General features: G+C 41.1%; 1 protein-coding gene across 1 annotated transcript in view; it reads right to left on the reverse strand.

Moving 5' to 3' along the window:
- QRFPR (pyroglutamylated RFamide peptide receptor) overlaps positions 1-26,782 on the reverse strand; it is an 80,107-nt gene that overhangs the window by 10,118 nt on the left and 43,207 nt on the right. Inside the window, exons 3-4 of the mRNA XM_040330291.1 lie at positions 20,183-20,244; positions 1,084-1,319 (exon numbers count right to left, since the gene is read on the reverse strand). Of these exons, the coding sequence (XP_040186225.1) occupies positions 1,084-1,319; positions 20,183-20,244 (298 nt within the window). The remainder of the gene's footprint in view (positions 1-1,083; positions 1,320-20,182; positions 20,245-26,782) is intronic.

Consider the following 26,782-nt stretch of genomic DNA (forward strand, 5'->3'; position numbering starts at 1 on the left):
TGCCATGAGGTGCCATGTTGAACTTCCAGTGACCAGTATGAGTGAGAGCGATAACACCACATTTAACACACCTGCTCCAATTCACACCTGAGACCTTGACACCTGGGAGGGAAAATGGCTAATTGGGCCCAATTTAGACATTTTCACTTAGGGGTGTATTCACTTTTGTTGCCAACGGTTTAGACATTAGTGGCTGTGTGTTGAGTTATTTTGAGGGGACAGTAAATTTACACTGTAATACAAGCTGTACACTCACTACTTTACATTGTTGAAAAGTGTGATTTCTTCAGTGTTGTCACATGAAAATATATAATAAAATATTTTCAAAAATGTGAGGGGTGTACTCACTTTTGTGAGATACTGTACACACATGTACACACACATATACACACACACATATATAAACACATGTACAGTACATACATGTACACACACATATATAAACACACATACATGCACACACACATACATAGCCTAAAGATATATAGATAAAAAAAACAGCAGTCCTTTACCTTAGCTCTTCTTGCTGGGCACTTTAGGTGTGAACAGTGTGCAAGCTCCCCACAGTGCCGATTTACAGTTCGGCTGAGAAAAGGGGAGCTCGGTCTCAGCCACCCTTATCACCATGGGTACTACTGCAACCTCTGTACATCCGCCCCTGCCGGGGATGGATTCCATTACTAGGGGTAATAGGCAGAGAATGTTTCTGCAGTCTGCTCTGGCTTTACACTTCTGCACTATACCTCACAAGCCGGTTCCTCTATCTACCACACATTCACCCGAAGTGCACCATAATGATGTGGGGATCCTTACCTAAAAGGTTCCCTGACTGAAGATGGTCACAAAAGTATCTTGAAAGTTTGGTGTCCAATTAGACTACCTTCCTCTTTCAAGGCACTGTACAGAATCTCTAACGGACCAATTCCCTTACAAGACAACCCTTCCAATGCAATAGTGGCACTAGGCCACCTACAGGTAGGAAGCCTAATTACACCTCACTACAGGTAGACAGAAGGGTTGGGGGGTGGGGCTTTAATTAACAATGATTGCTCACACAAATAAATAAATAATGATAAAACTAACCTGGCTATTTTAGACATCTCATTGCCATGGATAGTTTGAAGCACTGATGCATCTCCAACTCGTTTCTTAATCCAAAGTTCATAGCCAATTTTACTGTAGAGCAGAAGCATCAATGTTAGTGGAAGGAGAAACAGGATCACTAGAATAAAGGTTGTGTAGATTTTCTGGTGAACAAGTCTGTTCCATTTTTCCAAGCAGCACACGTATTGTTTTTCATACAAAAAGTCATATTTAATCTGAAATACAACAATAAACATATTAGAAACCTAATTATGGAATAAAAAAAATGTATTATATAAAATACCACAAATGGCTTAACAGTCAAACTTATGTCGCATGTATTTGACCATAGCAGCTAGAATAAACATTGTCACCTAGGACTTTATATAGTAACATTAAAAAAAGATCAATCAAGTTCTGTATCCTGCCTCCAACCTGAAAGCTACATATCACAAGCTGATGTGAGAACAGTTGATACATACATTTACTACATACAGTTGTTTTGTACTTGATATCACCATATAAAGTCCATAATGATATTACTCCAGTAAAAAAAAGATCTGAACAAGACAGACATTGTTCCCTCTTTTCTAAACTTAATCGTTACTCTAATGCACCAACACATTTCACTGATTTATGGAGGTAAAGTGAATCCGATCGAGAGTTGAATATTAATATCTTGATTATTGTGTTGTTTGAAGAAAGCACACTGTCTGCTTTATATTCACATCAATTTTTTAGCTGTATAGGCCAACGAACAAGAGAAAGTTGAGATGAATTATGTTTTCTGACTGCACTTTATATCCCCTTTAAGTCCCTTACCACTGCAGTTATCTTGCTGAATCCAGCTATAGATGTCCATAGGAGACCAGGAAAGGGAAGAACAATAAGGAAAATGTTGTCATTTTGATGTACATTATGATACTTAGTGCAGACTCCATTAATGACACTGTCCTAAGTAGTTGCTCACAAATAATTAGCTAGATTCAGAAAGAGTTAAGCCGGCGTATCAGTAGATACGCCGTCGTAACTCGGAATCTAAGCCGTGTATTCTCAAATTGAGATACACTTAAATGTAGCTAAGATACATGTAACTATGCATAATAACATTTACTGACTTGACATGCTTGCCATGACTTGTGATATAATAGATCAAGGACAATACAAAATATTATTAGCTTTTATGCAAATATATACATTGTTTATATAGTTAACAGCTGCCCGTACAAACATTCATAGCTATAAAGCTACCTATTAAAATATAAAATGGACAACTAATGTAAATGTACGGTTACCCCCTATAGGGCCCGCTGGACGATGCCTTGTCCTCTGGTGCTGCCTTAACCCTATAAACTCCTCAACCCTTCTGACACTCTAGGTTCAGACATATTCTGCACACACAACAGCTCTCTGATAGCTAAGTGAGAGAGAGAGAGAGAGAGAGAGAGACTTGTAAAGTGCAACACATGCGAACTGAATCGCCTCTGGGCGCTGTATCCATTTCATGGGTAAGGAACCCCTTGACCTCAGAAGAGAGGGGTTTTAATCTTTCTCCTGAAGGCCAAGTGGTCCGACTCCAGTCGGATGGTGGTTGGTAGTGCATTCCACAGGCAAGGTCCCTGGACTGCAAATCTTCGATCTCCTTTGGACTTGTATCTGGCCTTGGGTATCTGGAGGAGGTTTTGATTGGTGGATCGCAGAATGCGATTGGGGTTATGGGCTTTTATTTTTTCGCATAGATATTGGGGGGCGTTGCCTTGAATACACTTATGTATTAGGCAGAGTGCCTTGAAAGTGATTCTGTCTTTTACTGGCAACCAATGAAGGGATCTCAGTGAAGGTGAGATTGATTCCCATGGTTTTTCCCAGTCACTAGTCGAGCGGCCGTATTTTGAACGACTTGCAGACGAGTGATTTGGTATTTGGGGAGTCCTAGATAGAGGGCATTTGCGTAGTTGAGTCTGGAATTGATGATTGCTCCCACCACGACTGCAATGTCCTCTTTCGGGATAAAGGGCGTGAGTCTGCGTAGTAGGCGCAGCAGATGGTGGGATCCGCTGACTACTGACCCTATTTGTGCATCCATTGTCATGTAGGTATCGAAAATGACTCCGAGACTTTTGACTTTGGTGCTAGGGGTGATAGTTTTACCCAGAATGGGTGGGGAGTCCATGTTGACGCGGGGTGATTTTTCCGGTTAGCGTGAAACAGGAGAAGTTCTGTTTTCGAACCATTGAGTTTAAGATAACTGTTTGTCATCCAGTTATCTATTAGAGTGAGGCATTTCTCTAGTCCAAGAGAAGTCGTGTGTCGTCTGCATAGGAGTGGTAAAGTAACTTCTGGTTACTGATGATTTCAAAGAGAGGGCGAAGATAGATATTAAACAATACGGGCGATAAGGGAGATCCCTGAGGGACTCCGCATGACACCGTACGTTTTTCAGAAGTGAAAGACCCCAGTTTCACTATTTGTGATCGGTTTTCCAAGAAGGAGGAGAACCAGGGTAAAACACATTCAGCGACTCCGGCTACTTCAGCTAGCCTAGCCAGTAGTAGTCCGTGGTCTACAGTGTCAAAAGCCGCGCTTAGGTCCAGCAGTATCAGGAGACAAGATTCTCCTTCGTCTGCAGCCTCTAGAGCGTCATCCCATATTTTAAGCAGCGCCGTTTCTGTTCCGTGACCCGGACGGAAGCCTGATTGAAACGGATCGAGTAATTTATGGGTGTCTAAATGCAGTTGCAGCTGTTGTACAACTACTTTCTCCATTACCTTCGAGAAGACATTTAGTGCTGTTATGGGCCTCCGGTTGTTTGGGTCTTTGGGGTCGAGGGTAGTTTTTTTTAGAATTGGTTTTATTGTACCTTGTTTTAGCAAGGTGGGCACCATGCCCTCCTTGAATGATTGGTTAATGAGCTGCGCGATAGCTGGTGCCAGTATATCGGCACTTTCTTTCAGCAGTTTAGTGGGGATGATATCATTGTGTGCTGTGCTATTACGCAGAGTCCCGATGATATTTTAGTGGCATCGATGGAAATGGGTTTTAGAGTGAATTTTGGTGGTTGCGACTGATTTATGTGGGTATTAGGTTTGTGATTTGGGGGGAAGTTGGTGACGGTTCCATTTTGCTGAATACTTTCACGGATTTTTTCAATTTTATTAATGAAATAATCTGATAATTCGTTGCAAAATTCTTGTGAATCAGAATTGGGGGCCTCTAAACAAGCTGGATTCATAGTCTGAGTGACCACCTTGAAGAGTTCTCGGGGGCGGTTAAGGGCATTTGCGATGATGTTGGAGAAATGTTTTTTTTTGGCCGTGAAGATTTCTTTGTGATATTTCTTTGTTATTATCTTGTAAATGGTGTGTTTTTTATCTGAAGAGCACCTTTTCCACGCAGCTTCTGCTCTTCTACGCTCTTGCTTTAGCATTAAACCAGCTGGAGTTGTTTTTCCGGATGCAAGTTTTGCGTTTTGGTGCTACTAAGTCAGCTGACTGTAGTAGCGCCTTTTTGATGGCGTCAAGTGTTTCTGTGGCTGTTTGTTTTTGTTGGGTTGTTTTTATTTTGTTCCCTAGTGTTGTTTTGAAGAGTTCCGAGTGGAGCTTCTTCTGAGATCTAGTCCAGTGAGTTGTCACCGGTTTTGTCGTTTTTTTTTTGGGCTGGCATTTTTGGTGATTGTGAATTTAATGGCATGGTGATCGGTCCATGGTTGCGGCTCATTTCCCAGGACGTCAATTTCCAAATCTTGTTTGAAAATGAGATCGAGCGTATGGCCTGAGGCATGAGTGGGGCCTTGTATTAGTTGCTGCAGACCTAATCCTTCCAAATGGTCGATGCAGGCGTCGGCTACGGGGTCCAGCGAGGAGTTGGCCCAGAGGTTGAAATCCCCAAGCACCAAAAGGTGTTTGATGTTTAGGGTATATGTGGAGATGAATTCAGTCAATGACGTGAGAAGGTGCGTTTTTGGGCCTGGTGGTCTATAGCAAAGTAGCATATGGACCGTATCTTGGGGATTTGTTTGCAGCTGCAGAGTGAGGGTTTCCATTAATGGAAGCGAGTTTTGAAGGACTGGTTTGGTGATCGAGAGGTGAGTCTTGCCCCCTCTTTGCCCCACTCTGTTTTGCATTTGTATGCGATAATTTGCTGGCATCAATTCTGCTAGAATGGTGTTGCAGTCGGCTGTCAGCCAGCTTTCTGTGATGAAGAGGCAGTCTAGATCGTGTTGAAGGATGAAATCATAGATTTCTTGTCTGTGTTTTACTGCCGATCTTGTGTTGACCAAAGCGCATATTAAGCGCTTGGGCTGGGGTACCTGCGTGTAGTTTTTGACTGTTGATCGTCGATTGATTCTCAACAGTCGCTCATTCCGTAGAGCTTTTTTGGTGACAACTGGGAGTATAGAGGCAAATGGTTTTAGTTCCCGGATGGTTTCTGCAGAGTATTTTAGGTAACCCATGGTCGCAAAAAAAAAACGCAGGGAAGTAATGTTGATTGGGGGGGTCTTATATGGTGATGGGTGGAAGACTGTCCAAGTGAGCCGTCACTCGTTGAGTCTTCCCTTCCCGATTGGTCCAGAGGAAGGCGAAAAACCCCAGGTGTGCTGTGCCAATCTGCAGCGATCGGGGGAAAAAATTCCTTCCTGACCCCTTAACTGTGATCGGTGCAACCCTGGATCAATTGCCTAGGGGGGGTGGGGGGGTATTAGTCCTGTTTTTTTGTGCTGTGTCTGCAGCAGCCGAGAGATGGGAGGACCCTGCCTGGCTGCACTATCCCTGGGGAGAGCCGACTCGTTTGAGAGCGGGGTGAGCAGACTAAGATGAGAGCGTCTGCTGCACCGCTGAATCTATATCTAAGTAGACAAATAACATGGAGATCTGGCTCAGCAAATACTGTATTGCGAGAAGCTGAGTATATGATTTAGAACAGCAATTAAACAATTATCAGGTCAACTTCAGGGGACATTCAAATATTAAATCGACGTTTAAATAACACTAGATACACTAGCAATATGATTACAAGGATGCAAATCTGGATATGTAGTTAGCTGTAGAGATGCAGGACAATGATGTTATAAAAGGACAAAATGTACCTGAAGAGTATGATCAAAGTCAACACAGATTTATGGGAAAGAGACTTCAAAGCATGTCAGCTCCCTCTGGACTACTGAAACACTGAGCCCTCTGATATTACACCAGCGATAGAACAGAGTTCCCCTTTAAGATATCCATAAACTATCAATAGTAATATAAGGACAGTTCAGATTTAGATGCAAGGTGGTATCTTCGCTAGCACATAGGGGCCCATAAACGAGATTTAAATCTTTGAAGACATGTAGTGTCAGGATGACTGAAATAATGGTGTAGTTGTTCCTTTAAAGCGTCCTGAGTATGATGTCCGCATGCAGTGTCTCTAAGCAAGAGAAGGACAGGATGAAGAGTTTGGGCATTCTCCCGCAAACCAATCCAGGTTTGGAGACAACCTCTGCGGGAACAGGACAAGTGGTACAGGCACCACAACCTAGCAGAGTGATGAATGCTTGGCCAACCTGCCAAGTAGATAAGTCACCGGTCCACGTCAAAGCCCGCTATGCTGCTCTCAGGCTGCTGAGCAGGAACGATGCTTAACCTTCCAAGTGGTGAGCAATACAAGATCCGCTGTCTGTAGCCAGAAAGACCACCACAGTGTCTTGTCACTGTGTGCAGGTCAGCGCTCTAACATTCTGTAGAAGGTCCCAGGCCAAGGGAGCGAGCCCACCAGTTGCAGTCTTTTATATATCCTCTCCCACAGTCCCTTTTGCTGGCTGTTTTTTTATGGGAAATTTAGTTTAGAAGGGATTCATAAGTACATGGATGGCTGACTGCAGGACTACATGTCCCAAGGAAGGAAGGGAAACTCCCCTGCTCTATAGTCAGGAAGTGAAATAAGGGTTGAATTGCAAGCAATAGAGGGGGACTAGTTGGTCTGTGGTCCCAAGGATTATGTCTTCCGTATTCAGCTTGCAGTAGCCAGCACCTGGCTACATAAAATATAAACTCGTCAAACAGAATCTTTAAAGGTTTCCGTGTATGATAAAAAAAAAATGTTTTCCTTTAAGCTATCTACACACTTATGGGAGAATGCAGAAAATAAGAATGCTTTCTATCAAGTTGGCTAACAAAGCCTACGTTTTGCTTATCTCTATGGTAGTCATAGGGGCTTTTTAACATTTTACTGGTGTACACTATGAAGCACAATGTATTTAAATTTATTGCAGGAAGAAGTAATAGTAAGTTCATGTACCCTCTGTGATGATAGAGTCCAACACTCTCTACAATGACATCCATCAACTGTGTAATCATGGAAACTAGTTACTTACCAACACTGAAACAAACTGGAGCAATAATTAAGCAGTTTCCCTGCTTTATTGTTTCAGATAAATCAAGAAGGTTTATTGCCTTTTGTAAATCAATCACAATGCAACTGTATATTGTGCTGTGGGACTGCACCACCAGTGGTGGTTTGTATGTATATCCAGATATGTATTGTGCCTTTGAGCAAAATAATACAACTGCTGCATAGTTGAGCAGTGGCTATCACTGATTTGAATCACTGATGTCCTGGTTTTAAAGCCCACTAAGACCATTAGGCACAGAGCTTTTATTTCTTCCTATCTACAATATATATAGATAACTTTGTTGTTCCAGAAAAAAAAATCAGCAAATAATATCATAAAAAAAGCCCTGCTGTATGTATCTGTTTGAATAAAGCAGGGATATCATTTTGCATGCACCAATGGGAAAGGAAACAATGTGAATCGTAAATCTGCTCTGTAACTTTCTTCAGAATTTAATGATGATGTTGTAAAACGGTATTTAATATATATACTATTGTAACTTTGCCCAGTTCAGCAGGGGTTATTTTACTGATTTTTCTAAGGTTAAATACATATACTAACACACACCACTGATATTTCAGCTTTTATCAGTTTAGAGTAGCCACAGCAAGAAAAGTTGATTTCAGATTATAAAGTTTGTAATACATTTTATAAAACAACGCATAAAAAAAAGAAACACAGTATGATTTGCATTTCTATTTTTTTTACACTATCAGATGAAAAGATGTGAGAGTAGAAATCTCTGCACATACAAAATTAGGAATAAGGGAAAAATCTTTTTACTCCGTGGCCATTGATCTTTCCAGCCTCTAGATTTTTATGCCTGATGCCCAAAGATTCCGAGATGCATTGCATCTTAAAATAGCCAAGGTAATATAAGAATGTTTAACCTTTCATTTAAAATATGTAACCTCTCTGTGCAGTGTTTCTCACTAACCAACTCTCTTTTCCAACAGTATGACTCTGAGCATTACGCTCAACATTTTCCACATTTTGTCATGTTACAGCCAAAAAGGTAAATGTATTTTATGTCATAGACCAACACAAAGTGGCACATAATTGTGAATTGGAAGCAAAATGATAAATGTTTTTCAAATATTTTTACAATTAAATATCTGAAAAGTGTGGAGTACATTTGTATTCAGCCAATACTTCGTAGAACCACCTCTTGCTGCAATCACAGCTACAAGTCTTTTTTTGGTATATCTCTGCCAGCTTTGCACATTTAGAGAGTAACATTTTCCTCCAATATGCCTGTTCTCTTTTAAACCATGTGTCATGGACTCTAGTTACTATGGACATTTTTCATCCCGGTATGGGCAGCACAAGTTACCTACGCACCAATCTTGTGCCGCTAGGTAGACAGTCTTGATTTAGTAGCACAGCCAATCTGACACCAAAGATAAATTGCACATGTGGAAGAGATATTCTGAACAATGATGTGCAATGCTCTTGTAAACTTTTGAAGAAAAAGGACTTTGATTAACCACTTTGGGTGTTTTTCAGATTTGGTGTTTACAAGACTAAAACGTTTTTTTTTGCTAGAAAATTACTTACAACCCACAAACATTATATATTTATTTTTTTCTAACACCCTAGAGAATAAAATGGCGATCATTTCAATACTTTTTGTCACACCATATTTGCCCAGCGGTCCTACAAGCGCACTTTTTTTGGAAACAAATAACTTTTTTGAATTAAAAAATAAGACAGCAATAAATTTGGCCCAATTTTTTTAGATATTGTGAAAGATAATGTTACGCCGAGTAAAATGGTACCCAACATGTCACGCTTACAAATTGCGCCCGCTCGTGGCATGGCGTCAAACTTTTACCCTTAAAAATCTCGATAGGCGACGTTTAAAAAATTCTATAGGTTGCATTTTTTGAGTTACAGAGTAGGTCTAGGGCTAGAATTATTGCTCTCGCTCTAACGATCGCGGCGATACCTCACTTGTGTCGTTTGAACACAGTTTTCATATGCGGACGCTACTCGCGTATGCGTTCGCTTCTGCGCATGAGCTCGTCGGGACGGGGCGCTTTAAAATTTTTTTATTTTTTTTTCCTATTTATTTTTATTTATTTTATTATTTTTTACACTGGAAAAAAAAAATGATCACTTTTATTCCTATTACAAGGAATGTAAACATCCCTTGTAATAGAAAAAAGCATGACAGGTCCTCTTAAATATGAGATCTGGGGTCAAAAAGACCTCAGATCTCATATTTAGACTAAAATGCAAAAAAAAAAAAAAAAAATTGGAAACTGTCATTTTTTCAAATGACAAAAAAAAAAATGTTTCTTTAAGAGGCTGGGCGGGACTGACGTTTTGACGTCACTTCCGCCCAGCAGAGCTATGGGGACGGGCGAAGGAGATTTTTCCTTCAGTCTCGTCCCCAGTCACCAGCCGAACGTTCCCGATCTCCTCCGCTGCTACCGACGGCTACGGTAAGCGGCGGAAGGCCCCCTCTCGCGCCGCCGATAACGGCGATCTCGCGGCGAATCCGCCGCGGAGACCGCCGTTATCGTTAAGAGAACCGCTGACACTAAAGATTGATACCTCGGTTGTGGCAGCAGCTGCTGCCGTTACCGAGATATCAATCTTTAAAGTTAGGCCGTATAAAGACGTACGGCGGTTTAGAAGTGGTTAATGAAGAAGTTGTCTTTGTCACTTTCTGTAAAGAAGTGTTTTAGGTAAGACAAAAAGTGTAATTATGGTGTCTCATAAGAATGTGAATACTGGGAGTTAAAGCTTGTTTACCTCTGGTTAGAGCACACAAATGTGTACAAGACAACACATACAACCATCTAGTTCAACCAATAAAAGGGGAAAAAAATGTCATACAATCCTATACCCAGCTGATCCAGAGGAAAGCAAAAAAAAAAAAACAGCAAAGCATGATCCAATTTGCTCCAGCAGGGCAAACAATGTATTGCTGTTCCCCCAAGAGGCAATCAGATGTTCCCTGAATCAACTTTAATTATAAATATTAGTATCCAGTTAAAGTAGGTTTATGTAGGAAAGAATCCAGACCTTTTTTAAAACAATCGACTGAACTGGCCAGAACCCATCTCTTGAGAGAGTCTATTGCACATTTTCACAGCCTAAGGACTCTTAAAGGGTCACTAAAGGAATTTTTTTTTTAGCTAAATAGCTTCCTTTACCTTACTGCAGTACTGGTTTCATGTCCTCATTGTTTGTTTTTGCTTTGAAGTAGCTGTAATTCTGCTGTGATCTCCACACTTCCTGGTTGCCTGTTTCCTTATAACCATCATACTGGGAGATTTTCACGGTGGTCTAAGCTGTCATTATTGTGTGTCTAAAACTCCTCAGAACCAATCAGATTAATTTTAAAAACAAAACACTGCCCTGGATTTGTTGTTTTTGTTCTGTGAGTCTTTCCGACTCACCTCTCACCCGGAAATTCATGTATGTACATTTAAAACCGAACGTGAAACTAGAGGCACATTATATGATAGATTAAATTCAATTTTTAATCATTTTTAAAAGGAATCCGTTAACTTTTATGTCTCTATACCCTGTAAACAGTCATTTCAGCAAAAAAAATGTTTTCCTTTAGTGACCCTTTAATGTGAAGAAGCCTTTTGTATTTGAAGGTGAAATCTCTTTTCCTCTAGACATAAAGAGTGGCCCCTTGTCCTCTGTGATCACCTTAAAGCAAATAACTCAACACTAAGTTCATTATATTGACCACCTATGTATTTATACATGTTGATCATATCCCCCTAATCTCCTCTTCTCAAGAGAGAATCAATTCAGTTCCTATAATCTTCATAGATGAATTCCTCCATGCCTCTTATCAGTTTTGTTGCCCTTCCCTGTACTTTCTCAAGTTCCCCATTATCCTTTTTGTGAACTGGTGCCCAAAACTGAACTGCACATTCCAGATGAGGTCTTACTATTTGTATGATTTGTACTGGGGGAAAAATGACATCTCTTTCTCTACTGTCAATACCTCTCTTAATACAAGAAAGGACTCACTTAGGAAACCACAGCTTGGCATTGCATGCTATTATTAGGCTTATAAACTACCAAAACAACCCCATTGTTTAACCTAGTTGTACTCCCCCTAGTATGTATGATGCATGCATATTCTTAGCCCCCAAGTGCATATTTTTATATTTATCAACATTAAACCTCATCTATCATATAGTTGCCCAATTAAATAGTGAATTGAGGTTGGCTTGTAAGTTGGAGGCTTCCTGTAAGGACAATATTCCACTGCATAGCTTGGTGTCATCTGCAAAGACTGAAACAGTGCTTTTGATCCCAGACCCTATACATAGCAACCAGCTGGTTTGGAAAGGGTGTTGGCAACCCTGGTGATAGAGGGGAACTGTGGTGGTTTTTGGGAGGCTTCTGTAGCACAGGATTGGTCTAAACTTGGCCTGGGGGTCAAGGGAGGGAAGTCTGGCATATAAATATAAGTTTTGGTGTCAAGGAGAGACATGGGGGGATGGTGAAGAACATAGCATGTTCTGCATTATTGCATTGAAATGCTATGGAATACTGTGAGTGTGGGGTCAAGAGGAGACTGTCTCTGTATTTTTGGCATGAAGAGTTACTGCTTAGAATGTCCAGTGGTGTAGAATGGTACTTAAAATGAGATGAGATGAGTAGTTAGGAAAAAAAATAAAAAAACTTGGCAGGATTGACAACACTCATTCCTCAAAAATGTTGTGCAGCTGCAAACTGAACTTACTTGTGTTTGGTTTGGAAACATTTGTCAAACTTAACTGAAGTTTGAATGCAGAATCCAAATCCTATTAAATTCAATGGGATCCAAAACTTAGAAATCAGTAATGGTCATTTAGCTAGACTAATAGGCAAAGAATTGTCAAAGGGCACAGGGGTCGGTCAGTGCCCCAGTGTAGGCAGGTGTAGTTAGCCTATCCACCTGTAGGTGACCTAGTTTCTTTGCTGCATGGAAAGAAACTCACAGGAGAGTTGTAATTTTGGGTAAGGGAAACTTTTAAATAAGGGAACCCACAGCACCTTTGTTGTGCTTCGGTCGTGTGGACATGGACAGAAACATGATTGTGAAGGAAATGGGGAGTGGTTCCAGGTGAGCAGGGGAAGCTCACAGAAGGCTCCCTCAATACTACATTTACTGTGGTGATCAACACAGGAGCATGGAACCAGTGCAGTTTGCTAAAATCACAACTCTGACCGATGACCGACTGGTGTCCATTGTGGGGATTTTTTAAATAACAGGAAGAGAGGATTCTCTTGCTCCAGAGCTGGGCCCCTGAGCCTCGGTGATAAGCAACCTGAGGTAAAACTAGGCCAAAGGAATTTCCTCACTTGAGGCTACCCTCAGTTCTTGGCCTTTCATGCAAACGTGCAGAGTCCAGAGAGTTTGAATGTGATACCAGAGTGTGTAAAGTTATCAATGAGGAAAAGCACTTTGACCTGACCATTGAGAGGTAAAATCTTGCGCCAACTAAATAATTAATGATGTGAATATTAATAATATTACTGAGCTGCACCCCAAATTGCAGTAAACTGAAACAATAATGGATAAAGTGAAAGATAGGGGGTGCTGCAGATAGTAAATAACTAAATGATCATAAATATGAAATAATAAATACGATAATAATAATAGTGAAAAATGTCCAACATTAGCAAAACAGTGAGTAACCCCCAACTTTAGGAGGTTAAGTGTAAAGTCAGAATAAATATTGTGCCAAAAAAGTCCATTGATAAAGTGCCGTTGATAATAGTTATGGTGCAAAAAAGTCCATTAATAAAGTGCTGTTAATAATAAACTTGTGCTCGAAGAATAATTCCAATCCTCTAATAGAAGGTTCCCCTTCCACCAAGCGAAACAATCACCAAAAGTGTGCTCAAGGATGGCACCTTACCACAAGATGTTGACCTATTTATTTAAAAAGAGGTCAATAACAGCATATGGCATAAGCCATGGATTCCATGCGCAGCTCTTAATCACTTGATTCCACCAGACTCCATACACATGAAGTAAACCAGAAAAAAGAAAAAAACGCCGCTGGCTCTCGGTTCCGGAGAGCCAGCGGGACCGGAAGTGCGTTGATTTTGCGTGACTAGGTGCCTCGACGTACGTTTCGTGTTACCACGTCGAGGCGCCTGGTCACGCAAAATCAACGCACTTCCGGGCACGCTGGCTCTCCGGATCCGAGAGGTGGAACGCACGCTATCTTGCAAGCTTCCTCAGCGGGGAACCGTCTCTTCACTAAAATATACAACGCTGATTAGCCTCAGTTCCGGGAAAGGCACCAACAAAAGTACAGGGCCACTTGGCGCTGTCTGATTTTATATATTTTATTAAAAACTTTATTACCCTATGGCGGTTTTTTCTTTTTTCTGGTTTACTTCATGTGTATGGAGTCTGGTGGAATCAAGTGATTAAGAGCCGCGCATGGAATCCATGGCTTATGCCATATGCTGTTATTGACCTCTTTTTAATTAAATAGGTCAACATCTTATGGTAAGGTGCCATCCTTGTGCACACTTTTGGTGATTGTTTCGCTTGGTGGAGGTGGAACCTTCTATTAGAGGATTGGAATTATTCTTTGAGCACAGGTTTATTATTAACAGTACTTTATTAATGGACTTTTTTGCACCATAACTATTATCAACAGCACTTTATCAATGGACTTTTTTTGCACAATATTTATTCTGACTTTACACTTAACCTCCTAAAGTTGGGGGTTACTCCTTGTTTTGCTAATGTTGGATATTTTTCACTATTATTATTATTTCATATTTATGATCATTTAGTTATTCACTATCTGCAGCGCCCCCTATCTTTCACTTTATGCAGGACCATTGAGATATTCTCAAGGCTAGCTGGTTCCAGTGACAATCTCTGAAGCTCTGAAGGGTCTGGACCCATCCAAATTACTGAAAAATCTGGAGGATTGTGTCAGGTTGCTCAATAGAGCCTGCACCAATTACTACCTTAACAGGAGGTCATCTAAAGAACCCACCATGAGCATGTTTCAGGAAGGCAATTAGCATAGTACTGGGTCCAGCATCCTGGTATACAAAGTGGTGACGAGGGGATGAGGGGTAGGACCCCAGGTTGGTAGTACATGGGCCTAAATTAATGAAGGGATATGAATATTAGTTATCTTTGATGCCCACAAATGTACATTTTGTATATTTCTATGGAAAACTTCAATCTGAACCCAGCCCAAAGGAGGGAGCTTCAGGATGCAGAACAGGTAATGCCCACCATGGGCTTTAGAACAGGGATCTGTTTGCAAGCAGAACTGGGGCAAAACACCTTGACCAAGAAACTTATAGAGGACATGCGGAGGTCGAGAGTGGTGATTAATAAATCCACTACAAGTCCCATCTTCCACCACAGAAGATGGATTGTTGTTTTCAATGAGCTGCTAGGGCTTTGGTGAACATTCTCATAGGTAATTGACACTTCCAGCAATTCAGTAACTGTCTGCCCATACAGGAGGTACAGGTAGTCAGCTGTACTGAGTGTCTGCAGGAGCCTGACATTGCACCCGTGATCTGCTAATTGCAATGGTCTGCAGACTCCTAGGAAAGAAATAATGAATGCACATTTTTTACCTATAAAAAAAATGTACATTCATTTATTTTTTTCAAAGTGAACTTAGCCTTTAAGGTAATTGTAACACACTACTGAAGGCAGCAATTCTTTGTGGCTAAGCATAATGGACAGGAGAGATTTTGTCTGTGTTTTTAAGGCAGTCCTGACATACTCTTCAGGCCATAGTGCTGGAGTGTGCAGTCTAGATGAAAACATTCTATATAACTTAAATCGAGAGAGTCCTGTTAGTACCTGAATGCACTCTTTTTAAAATACCTACCTCTCTGATGACCCTTACCTATAGGGAACCATGTGGATCTTAGTTATAGTTCAGGGCATCTGCAATACTGACATACTGATCCCCTGCAGATTTTGTATGTTTGCCCACTTACAAAGAAACCAAGGGTCTATCATTTTTATCATAGGTGTACTTTAAATGTTAGATACAGAATATCAACCAAAAATCCCGAAAAAAACACATAATACAAATATTATAAATTGAGTTGCAGTTCAGTGAGTAAAATAAATATTTAATCCCCTACCAACCAGCAATACTTCTGACTCCCACAGACTGGCTACAGTATGTTCTCATGTGGTACACAGATTAGTCCTGTCAATTTAAGAACTTGTTATTTGCATAACAGACACCTGTCCACAGAGTCTCTTTTTTCCATTCAAACCTCACTATCATGGGCAAGACCAAAGAGCTGTCAAAGGAAGTCAGGGACAAGATTATAGACCTGCACAAGGCTGGAATTGGCTACAAGACCATCAGTAAGAAGCTTGGTGAGAAGGCGACAACTGTTGGAGTGATTATTTGCAAATGGAAGAAACACAAAATAACCATCAATCGCCCTCGGTTTGGAGCTTCATGCAAGATTTCACCTCATGGGGTTAGGATGATCATGAGAAAAGTGAGAGATCAGCCTAGAACTACACGGGAGGAGCTTGTAAATTATCTCAACGCAGTTGGGATCACAGTCACCAAACAAACCATTGGTAACACAATATGCCACTATGGATTAAAATTCTGCAGCACCCACAAGGTCCCCCTCCTCAAGAGGGCACATGTACAGGCCCATCTGAAGTTTGCCAATGAACATCTAAATGATTCAGAGAAGGATTGGGAGAAAGCGCTGTGGTCACATGAGACCAAAATGGAGCTCTTTGGCATTACCTTGACTCGCCGTGTTTTGAGGAAGAAAAATGCTGACTATTAACCTAAGAACACCATCCCTACAGTCAAGCACGGAGGTAGAAACATTATGCTTTGGAGCTGTTTCCCTGCTAAAGGTACAGGCTGACTTCCGTCCTGAGAAGCAGCATTGATTGAGGCTTTTATCCACACTAGGATTAGCTATAGTGAGTGGCGGTTTTATGTTTAAATGTTCATTGTTTACTGGATGAGTTTTTTCTTACTCTGGCATCCCTACTATCCTGGGTGCAAATGGGGCTCTACACCTCAGCCTGGAGTGGCACCACCAAGTTCTAATAGCTTGGTTGCATCTACGGGTACAGGTGTGGACCCGCAGCAGGAACCACCAGCACAGATGTGAACCTAGCCTAAATCCCTGACTGCTGCAATCCTCTTGAATATGGCATTTATTTCTACAAGTGTCTCAGTCTTCTCCTATCTGATTGCCTCACTTTTTTAGTTTATGCAACTATTCTCTTAACTGGCTTATGATACTCCATATACAGTATGAGAACTATGGTTGTGATCCCATGATCAAATCAAACTAAACAAAATAATAGCAAAAAAAATTTTCACCGGGCAGCCAATTTTCTAAAATGTTGCTTTTATCTTTTCTTAGAGCCCATTCACACCTAGGCGTTTTGTCGCCTGTAGTGTGACGCCCGCTGCCGCCCCGACACGCCAGAGGGATGATGTAACATTGCCCTCTATGGAGATGGTTCACATCTCCACGCCGAACGCCGAACGCCTGCCGCCTGTCGCCTGAAAAAAAGTCCCGGACCTTTTTTTCAGGCGTCTTTCGGCGTTCGGCATAGGAGATGTGAACCATCTCCATAGAGGGGGTGAAGGCTGCATTCACAATTGCGGCGTTTTGTCGCCGTGAATCGCGGTACAAAACACTGCTATTTAGTACGCCGCGGTGTGAATGTAGCCTTAAAGCCCATTTGAACTTTAATTGGCTGAATCCCCCTTTTAATATACCTTTCTACAATACTTTTGAAGCATGTTTTTCATTGGATACTTTTATTATATGTCCAGTAAAATAATAATATCAAAACATTGATTCAGGAGAGATTATAATGCTGCTAAAATAATTTAATATATAAATTACATTAAAAAATATAGGAATTACATTTGTGAACAATACAACCATTAGTCTAATGAATAACTAATTAACTTTGAGTAAATTTCCCATGATACCATGCACCTTTATTCAAAATAGTGATTCACAATCTTCATAATCACAAAATGTAACTTTGCTCTTATGCTTTTTGATGCTTGTCAAACATGCTTAAGCATAACTGTATTGATGGTCCTTCAGAATTGTATTATACACAGTGAGTGGGCACGTTCCTAATAATCTCCTATGATTTCATATTGAAGCACTTGCTCTCTCCATTAATATATCAATAACTCCTTATCCCTAATGCTGTTTTGATGTAACTTCACTGACAATGGAAGCTTGTTAAACATAAAAAGAGAGCATCAATCACTGACAAACTTTTTTCTTTTTATGTAAGGTGAAGTAGATCTCAAAAATGCCATTTATAATGCAACCAGTAAAGCAGCCAGTGCCAGGTATGTGTAGCATATTATGACCTTGCCAGAGGTGTAGCTACATGGGTCGCAATGGTCGCACTTGCGACCCAGCCCCATGCTTCAGGGGCCCATGAGGCCCTCCTGTATAGCTGAATAGGAGGAACGGCATATATCGGAAATCGATCCCTGCCTTCTATGCCCACTTCCTCTCCTTTCCCTCCTGCAGGAGGCAGGAATTGATTCCTCTATATGTTACTGCCCCATCGCCCTTCCAATACAGCTTCCCTCTGCTGCTTCTAGGCCCCTCTCTTCCAGCTCCACACTGAGCTGGTCGGGAACACACCTTGACATCAAGGCACGCCGCGCAACCCACTGCTCTTATGAGTGAGATATTCCTGAGCTGCCGGATCCAGGTCACCGAGCGGGTTAGAGCTGTGAAGGGGGGATAAGCCACCCTAGGGGACCCCAGCGGGGTTGCTGGTTGCAGGGCTCTGAGTTGAAAGAGTATCTCTAATATGGCTCAGAGCCTGCACCAACAGTCCCCCCCTCACATGAACAGAACAGGAGAGAGCCGATCTGCTCCTTCTCCTCCCACCCCTCTCCAACTATGTGCACCATGGGAACTGTGAATCTAAGCAGCCAAGTTTGATCACTTAGCTGCTTAGCTTAACACATTCCACGGTGCACACCAATGTCCGGGTGAGAGAGGAGGGAGTGGTTCCGGACTGAATGAGAGAGATGCTCTCAGCTCAGAGTCCTGCTGATGGGTACCGATAGGCGACATTGATGAGCACTGATAAGTAGCACTGATGGACACTGATAGGGGGCATTGATGAGCACTGATAAGTGGAACTGATGGGCATTGATGAGTACTGATATGTGGCACTGATAGACAGCACTGATGAGCATTGATTGGCAGCATTGATGAGCACTGATAGGCGGCATTGACGAGCACTGATAGGTGACACTAATGGGCAGTGATAGGACTAATGGGCACTGATAGACAGCACTGATTAGCACTGATAGGCAGCACAAATAGGCAGCACTGATAGGTGGCACTGATGAACACTAATAGGTGGCATTGTTATACAGCACTGATGGGAACTGATAGGCAGCACTGATGGGGCTGCACTGATCATCAGGGCACTGATGATCAGTGCTCTGATTATCAGTGTAAACAATATATTGACAGTCTTGCTGGTTAATGGCTCCTCTTTTTCAACAAACAGACACATGTGGGAAGAAAGGACTGCCGATAACTGACAAGTCTGTTTATATGTGATCAGCTGATCGCATGGTAAAGGGCCACTGTGGTTAGCCCTTTATTGTGATCTGTATTCAGCTGTGTCACAGAGCGTGCTGGATGCACACCCCAGGTGGCACGCGGGAGGCAGGGTTCTGGGAGGATTTCCATGGGCACCTTCCCAGAACTGGGATCCTAGGGCTTGGGTGGAAGGGGGGGTTAGGGGGGCCCTTCATGGTTTCTTGCTCCGGGGCCCTGAATCTAGTTACGCCTCTGGACCGTGCATATATCTTCTTGGGTATTGTGAAAAACTTAAGATTGCACACCAATGATGCACTTTCTTCCTCAAACAACATAAAGCATGTCCCCAATAGAGAATTGCTTCTATAATGTGTTTCACCCCCATGAGCTTAATTGTAGAGATCTTTCTACAAATAAGCCCATGGGATGAAACAGGTAGGAAGGGTGGTTCTAAGGCAGAGGCAAGCTGCATGCTGCTTGTTTTTATTAAGAAATTATGTCAACATTGTGCAGCCTTCACTTTGTTGCAGTCTCAGAACTACAGTAGGATTGGGGATGGGTGCCTGCTAGTACCTGACATGGACAAGAGCCACGTTCTGGAGCAGTGCTGCTTGGTTTGGACCTTCTCAAATATGGTATATCCTAAAGAGTTTTACTTTGGGTATTGTTGCCTGAAAACATATACATTTTTTTTTTACAAGGATACCTTATTGAAGAGCTTTAAGGACTGTGTTGGTGGAATGTTGGCTTGTGGGGATGGCATCAGCTTAACATAAGTATGTGACATTTCTGAAAACATTCAGAATTTATATATAGGTGCATTTTACCTGCAATTGACCTGTTTCAAGTGGGTTTTGTATTTCCATAGACTTGTACAGTAATGCAAAATGGGAGCAAAAGTCCAATGACCCTCTAAAATAAATGTCAGCCATCTACTTTTAATCCATTAAACTTTACATCCATTACGGAAACATAATTAACAACATAACCAAATTAAAAAGTACACAATAAACCCAATCTTAACTTTCTCCATACGGATCTGTCCACTCTCACATGGTTTCATCTAAATCTTATCCATTCCACCAAAGCTCTAATCACTGTGTCAACTACAATCTGGGAATTACTCAAGACATTCTAGTTTATTGGTAAGAAATATGTTACCTCTAAACGCTGTACATGCCACATAGGTACACCAACCAGTGCTGCTATCAACCACACGATACCTGTAAAAAGATTCAAATATTATAATAATTATGTCATTTTAGTACACAGGAACACTACATAAAAAGTTATACCTTCTCTTTTTTTTATCACAATGCTTATTTTCTTTGGAAGGAACTCACCAGCAACCTCAATGATATCATAGATTCACACGTATGTGTATAAATGTCTCCTATGTTCCTATGTAGCATATTGTACACATGTGCTTGTGCAAGTTCACGCTCCCACGCATCTCGTTCTTCACCTCGTGACCTATGAGGCGTCGTTTACACGATAGGTTAACCAGAGGACAACGGTCTGAAGGACCGTTTTCATTGGTCCAAACCGATCGTGTGTAGGCCCCATAGGTTATTTAACATTAGGTTAAAAAAATGGCAACCTGCTTTAAAATGTAACCGATGGATTGCTAACCGATAGGTCAAAACCGATCATTAGTAGGCACAACCATCGGTTAAAAATCCACGCATGCTCAGAATCAAGTCAACACATGCTTGGAAGCATTGAACTTCGTTTTTTTCAGCACGTCGTTGTGTCAGTCAGCTTTATAGGTTAACCTAGGTCCTTCAGACTGTTGTCCTCTGGTTAACCTATCGTGTGTACGTGGCCTTAGCCTCTAGTTCAAGGATATGCAATTAGCGGACCTCCATCAATGTATAAAAACAGGTTACTTTCACAATGATCCTTTTACAAAACATTTCTCATTCACCGCATGTCATAACCTTGTGTGTTTCCCCCACTGATTTGTTTAGCCTACCGCCCCCCATCCTCCTCCCACCCTTATTCTCCAGATTAATAAACATCCTTTTACTCATGGGATTTGTAGTTCTGCAACAGCTGGAGGTCTGCTAATTGCATATTCTTGCAGTCTAGTTCTTCATGGGTAAATTCCATGTAGTTTATGTTTTGTGTTTTGTCTCTTCCTGGTGACCTGTGACCTTTGCTCCTACTTAATCAATTGGGAGTGACCTTTGCTCTTTTCCACTTCCTCTTTGGTCACATGGGGGTGACCTTTGATCTTGATCCCTGATTTGTTTTCTTTTCTATTTAAAAGGATTTTCTACTTTTCTAAATTTGTTTTTGATAAAGTTTACTTTGATTCGTGGATGTGTCTGCTGTTTGTTTCTTTTGGATTTCTGAGTCAGCCTGAATCCTGACCTTTGTCATTTTGCTGCCTGATCTGCCATTAGGGATGGAGCTCTGTTTTGTGTGCCCAGTTTTCAGACCTCTGGCTTATCCCCAACAATTATTTAGGAGTAACCTTGTGTGTGCTACTTCCTGCCCACCAGCGAGGTAATAAAGTGGTTTGCTATCTAGGGTGGCTAGCAGCACAAGTCCATTCACACCATCAGTAGCCCCCAGGAATACCGCTTAATCCCAAAAGTAATATTTCATTTCACCTACATTTCAGCAGAAATCAGGAATATTCACTGTTTTGGTGAAATGCAATGGAATCAGCAGTAAATGTGAAATAAAAGACCATCTTAAGGTTATATTTTTCCATTTATCTTTTTTTTCTTTTTTGTCCTTGTAAATGCATACATTTAAATGCATGGATACTCTGACACCCTGCTAGACAATGCTGGAGGCACGGAAAGGAGTGGTCATGGCTTTAAATCACTTCCTTTAAATGCTATCCAAAACCTAGAATATTTAAGGTTCAGTGAAACAGATGGGTTAGAAGATTATGAGGAGAGCTGGACACAGTGAACAGAATTCAAGCAGACAATGAAATTTGCAGAAATAATGGGAGCATAAGAATATTAAGAATATACAGAATACAAGAAAATAGGATAATAATAAAAAAAAAAATAGAAAACAAGATCGACTAGAAATGAGATAGAAAAGGACCTGGCGGTTCCGGGGTGGGGGGGCGAATGGGTCTGAGGTTTTCTATATATAAAAATAAAATAAAGTAATAAGTGTAAATGACAAAACGTTTGTTAAGTAAACCAAATATATATTCTCACCAGAAAAAAAAGGGGGGGGGACCACAAATGATGCAAAACCTCAACAGAGACGTTATAAGCAATCTTAAAGCGGTGGTTCACCCTGCTGAACAACATTTCAGCATACAATTCGGCACCGTAGCGCGAGCTACAGTATGCCGGTCTTACATTTTTTATCCCCGTACTCACTGTTTAATCGTACCTAGACGATTCCGTCTGCCGCGGGGAATGGGCGTTCCTAGCAAGAGGGAGGGTGATTGACGGCCGACTCTGGCACGTCACGCTCCCCGAAGACAGCCGGAGTAGGTCTCGGCTCTTCACGGCGCCTGCGCACAGGCTATGCGCAGGCGCCGTGAAGAGCCAAGCCTATTTCGGCTATTTCCGGAGAAGCGTGGCGCGCCAGAGCCGGCCGTCAATCACTTTCCGTCTGGATTGGAACGCCCATTCCCCGAGGGGCAGTCGGAATCGTCTAGGTAGGATTAAACAGTGAGTACGGGGATAAAAAATGTAAGACCGGCATACTGTAGCTCGCGCTACGATGCCGAATTTTATGCTAGAATAATTTTTTTTTTTTTTTAATAGGGTGAACCCCCGCTTTAATGTGAGCGGGTCTCATGTTGGCCGGTGGAGTCTGAAGTGGTTTTAAAAAAACAAAGAAAAGGAGAAAAAAAAAATCACTTCCTTTAATTTGGTAGATAAAGCAAAGTGCTGTCAATCTAAAATGATTTGGGTAGAGCTAGGCATGGCTATTTACTAATAGGTAAAAAATGCTAACATTTAATCTAATATGACTATAGCAGTAACAAGGATAACAACACTGCAGTGAGTCCACCGAACCCAGTCAAAGGAAATCCCTACCTATCTAACGGTTCTACAGGCAGAATTAACTGGATATCTTTTGACATAGGCAGCCCGCATCACATATATCATTTTTTTTTAGCTTGACCAGAATTCTACTTTAAGATACTTTTGCAGTTTTTTTTTAAAGAAGGGATTGGCTGTAAATCGCTCCCAAGGGTTTTTAAAGCTTATTTCCTGGACCTGATCTTGTGCCCTAAAACAGTTTCTTATTAGCCTCAGTATTATGTTGTTTTTTTTTTCACAAAAGAAAATTTGAACAGTGAGAAAAAAGGAAAACTAAAAATGTAAAAAAACAAAAACAAGGAACACTAATTGAAATAAGCAATTTAATAAACTAAACTATCCTAAATTCAACAAAAAAATAATACAAATTTGTAATATTGCATTAGGAAATGCTAAAGAACAATTCTAGTATTCAGTATAGCTTTGTTCTTTGTGCAGTCCTAAAAACACTATAATCAATATTTTCCAAAGAATCTAAATAAAAGAGTGACATTTTTACCAAAAGTTGACAGAAAATAATACATAACTGTTAGCGAATGAGAATGTTCAAAGAACTGAAATTATTTACTTCGGTAAATTGTAAATTTAAGTTGCTTGATTACACATAATACATAATTACTGCACTTATTACATTAAACCTCTGGTTTTATGCCGAGCACTGTGTGGTTTGACCATAAACGCAGTTTGATGGGCACTCTGCCAATCTGACAAAGTATAAAATGGTTACAGGTGGGGGGTAACCTTGAAGGGGTCCAATTAGGAAGTCAATGTATGAGATGAAGAAATTAAAGTGGGAGTCACCTAACATTTACATACACTAAGTTAAAGAAAATAAAAACGTGAGTTGGGCATGCATGAGTAAGTATAAAGTAGCAAGTGACCAGGCAGGGAGAAGAAACAAGAGTAGAAGGGGTGAGGGGCAAAAGGATGGCATAGAGGGGATGGGGAGAAGAGGGTAGTTCCCAGGGATAAAGTATAATTTGTTTTTATTTAGCAATAAACAAACTACAAAGTGCATAACCAAGAAAAGCAACACAGATTGTTGTGTTTTCATGCATAAGCAAGTCAGTTGGCTTTGTTTCCATATCAGAGTTATTGCTTTTTAGCTGCAAGTCTTCCACAAGGATCATTTCTGACTTTGAGGCCGCGTACACACGGTCGGTTCAAACCGATGAAAACCGCCTGAAGTCCAGTTTCATCGGTCCAAACCGACCGTGTGTACGGCCCATCGGTCTGTTGTCCTTCTGACAAAAATTGGAGAACTTACTTTAAAATCGAACCGATGGACGGCTGACCATCGGTCAAAACACGCGCATGCTCAGAATCAAGTCGACACATGCTTGGAAGCATTGAACTTTGTTTTTTTCAGCACGTCGTGTGTTTTACGTCACCGCATTCTGACCCGATCCGTTTTTGAACTGATGGTGTGTACGCACATCTGACCATCGGTCTGCTTCAGCGGTGAACCGATGAAAACCGTCCGTCGGACCATTCTCATCGGATGGATTGACCACGTGTACGTGGCCTTACTGCGTCAGGATCCCATGCAAGTCAGGGGCAGCAGGCCCATGGAAGGGGGAAACACAAATTGTGTCTCCCCTATCTATTTTCATTCAGCACGTGCTAATATAGCATAAGCATTTTAATGGCTGCCACTACCCCACCAACATTAGCTACATTGGAATGTTATGCTAAACCCAATATACAGTTGTGTGAAAAAGTATTAGCCCCTTTCTGATTTTTTTTTTTGCATATTTGTCACACTTAAATGACTCAGATCATAAAAAATGGTATTATTACACATAGATAACCAGAGTAAATACAAAATGCAGTTTTTAAATTATGGTTTTATTTATTAAACTAAAAAAGCTGTTAAAAAGTAATTGCCCCCAAACCTAATAACTGGTTGTGCCACCCTTGGCGGCAACAACTGCAATCAAGCGTTTGCGATAACTGGCAATGAGTCTTTCATTGCTGTTAAGCAATTTTGGCCCACTATTTTTTGCAGAATTGTTTTAATTCAGCCACATTGGAGGGTTTTCCAGCATGAACGGCATGTATAAGGTCATGATACAGCATCTCAATTGGATTTAGGTCCGGGCTTTGACTACTCCAAAACCTAAATTTTGCTTTGTTTGAACCATTTGGAGGTGGACTTGCTGTTGTGTTTCGGATCATTGTCCTGCTGCATAACTCAGGTGCACTTGAGCTTGAAGGCATGAACTGATGGCTGGACATTCTCCTTTAGGATTTTCTGGTAGAGCTAAGAATTCATGGTTCCATCAATTATGGTAAGTCATCTAGGCCTTAAAGGAGTTGTAAAGGAAAACATTTTTTTGCCTAAAATTAATGTCTGCAAGGTAGACAGACAGAATAGTGTAATGATTCTGTTAAAAAACGAGTAAATACCTATTAAATTCCTTCATCTATATCACCTCCGGCATTCTAGTTTCTGTTCTCTCATTCACTTCCTGGTTTGCGGCGCTCGTTCATGTAAGAACTACATTTCCCAGTATGCATTGCGGCACGCCCAGTAATTCACACCTCCTTGAAGTCTCTAACACGTAGAGAGTGTCCTGCCGCACAGATGTAGTTCCCAGGAGGGGGGGCGAGCACGTCACTGACCACTGCAGTAAAGCCTCCCTTCAAGGTGGTGAGTAACAATCAGACAAGCAGGAAGTGAACAGAACAGAGAAGAAATAGAGCAACTTCTGAGCAAAAACAAACAATGAGGAAGTGAAAAGAGGAATGTCTGCAGGTAAAGGATGCTTATTATGAAAAAAAAAAATCTTTTACAACCCTTTTAAGCTGCAAAGCAGCCCCAGACCATCACGCTACCACCACCATGTCTGACTGTTGGTATGATGTTCTTGGTATGAAATGTTGTATTCGCTTCATGCCAGATGTAACAGGATGCACACCTTCCAAAAAGAAAATTTTTGTCCAGTCCACAGAATATTTTCCTAAAAGTTTTGGAGATAATCAAGATGTTTTTTTATGGTAAATGTGAGATGAGCCTTTGTGTTCTTTTTGGTTAGCAGTGGCTTTGGCCTTGAAACTCTCCCATGGATGACATTGGAGGCCTGCAGTTCTTCAGATGTTTTTCTGGGTTCTTTTATGACCTTCTGGATGAGTCGTCATCATGCTCTTGGAGTAATTTTTGTAGGCCGGTCACTCCTGGGAAGGTTCACAGCTGCTCCAAGTTATCTCTATTTGTGGATAATGGCTCTCCTCGCGGTTCACTGGAGTTCCAAAGCCTTAGAAATGGCTTTGAAACCCTTCCTAGACCGATACATCTGTTCTTAAATTTCTTTAGATTGTTGTATGATGTGTGCCTTTTGTGATTTGTTAGCGTGCTTCACTTTGTCAGACAGCTTCTATTTATGTGTTTCCTTCATTAAACAGGTCTGGCAGTAATCAGGCCTGGGTGTGGCAAGTGAAATTTAACTCAGTTTTCAAAAAATAGTTGTTAATCACAGTTCATTCATGATTCATCATGGGAGGTGGCAATTACTTTTTCACATAGGGCCAGGCAGGGTTGATCATCTTTTTCTCCTTAATAAATTAAATAATAATTAAAAAACTGCATCTTGGATTTACCCGGGTTATTTTTGTGTAATAATAAAATGTGTATGATACTCTAAATCATTTAAGTGTGAGAAATATGCAAAAAAACAAAAACTTTTTCACACAATTCTATAACTGTTCTACTGGTAAATTGAAAAAAAAT

The sequence above is a fragment of the Rana temporaria genome, chromosome 1 (assembly GCF_905171775.1).
Source record: "Rana temporaria chromosome 1, aRanTem1.1, whole genome shotgun sequence".
Taxonomy (NCBI): Eukaryota; Metazoa; Chordata; class Amphibia; order Anura; family Ranidae; genus Rana; species Rana temporaria.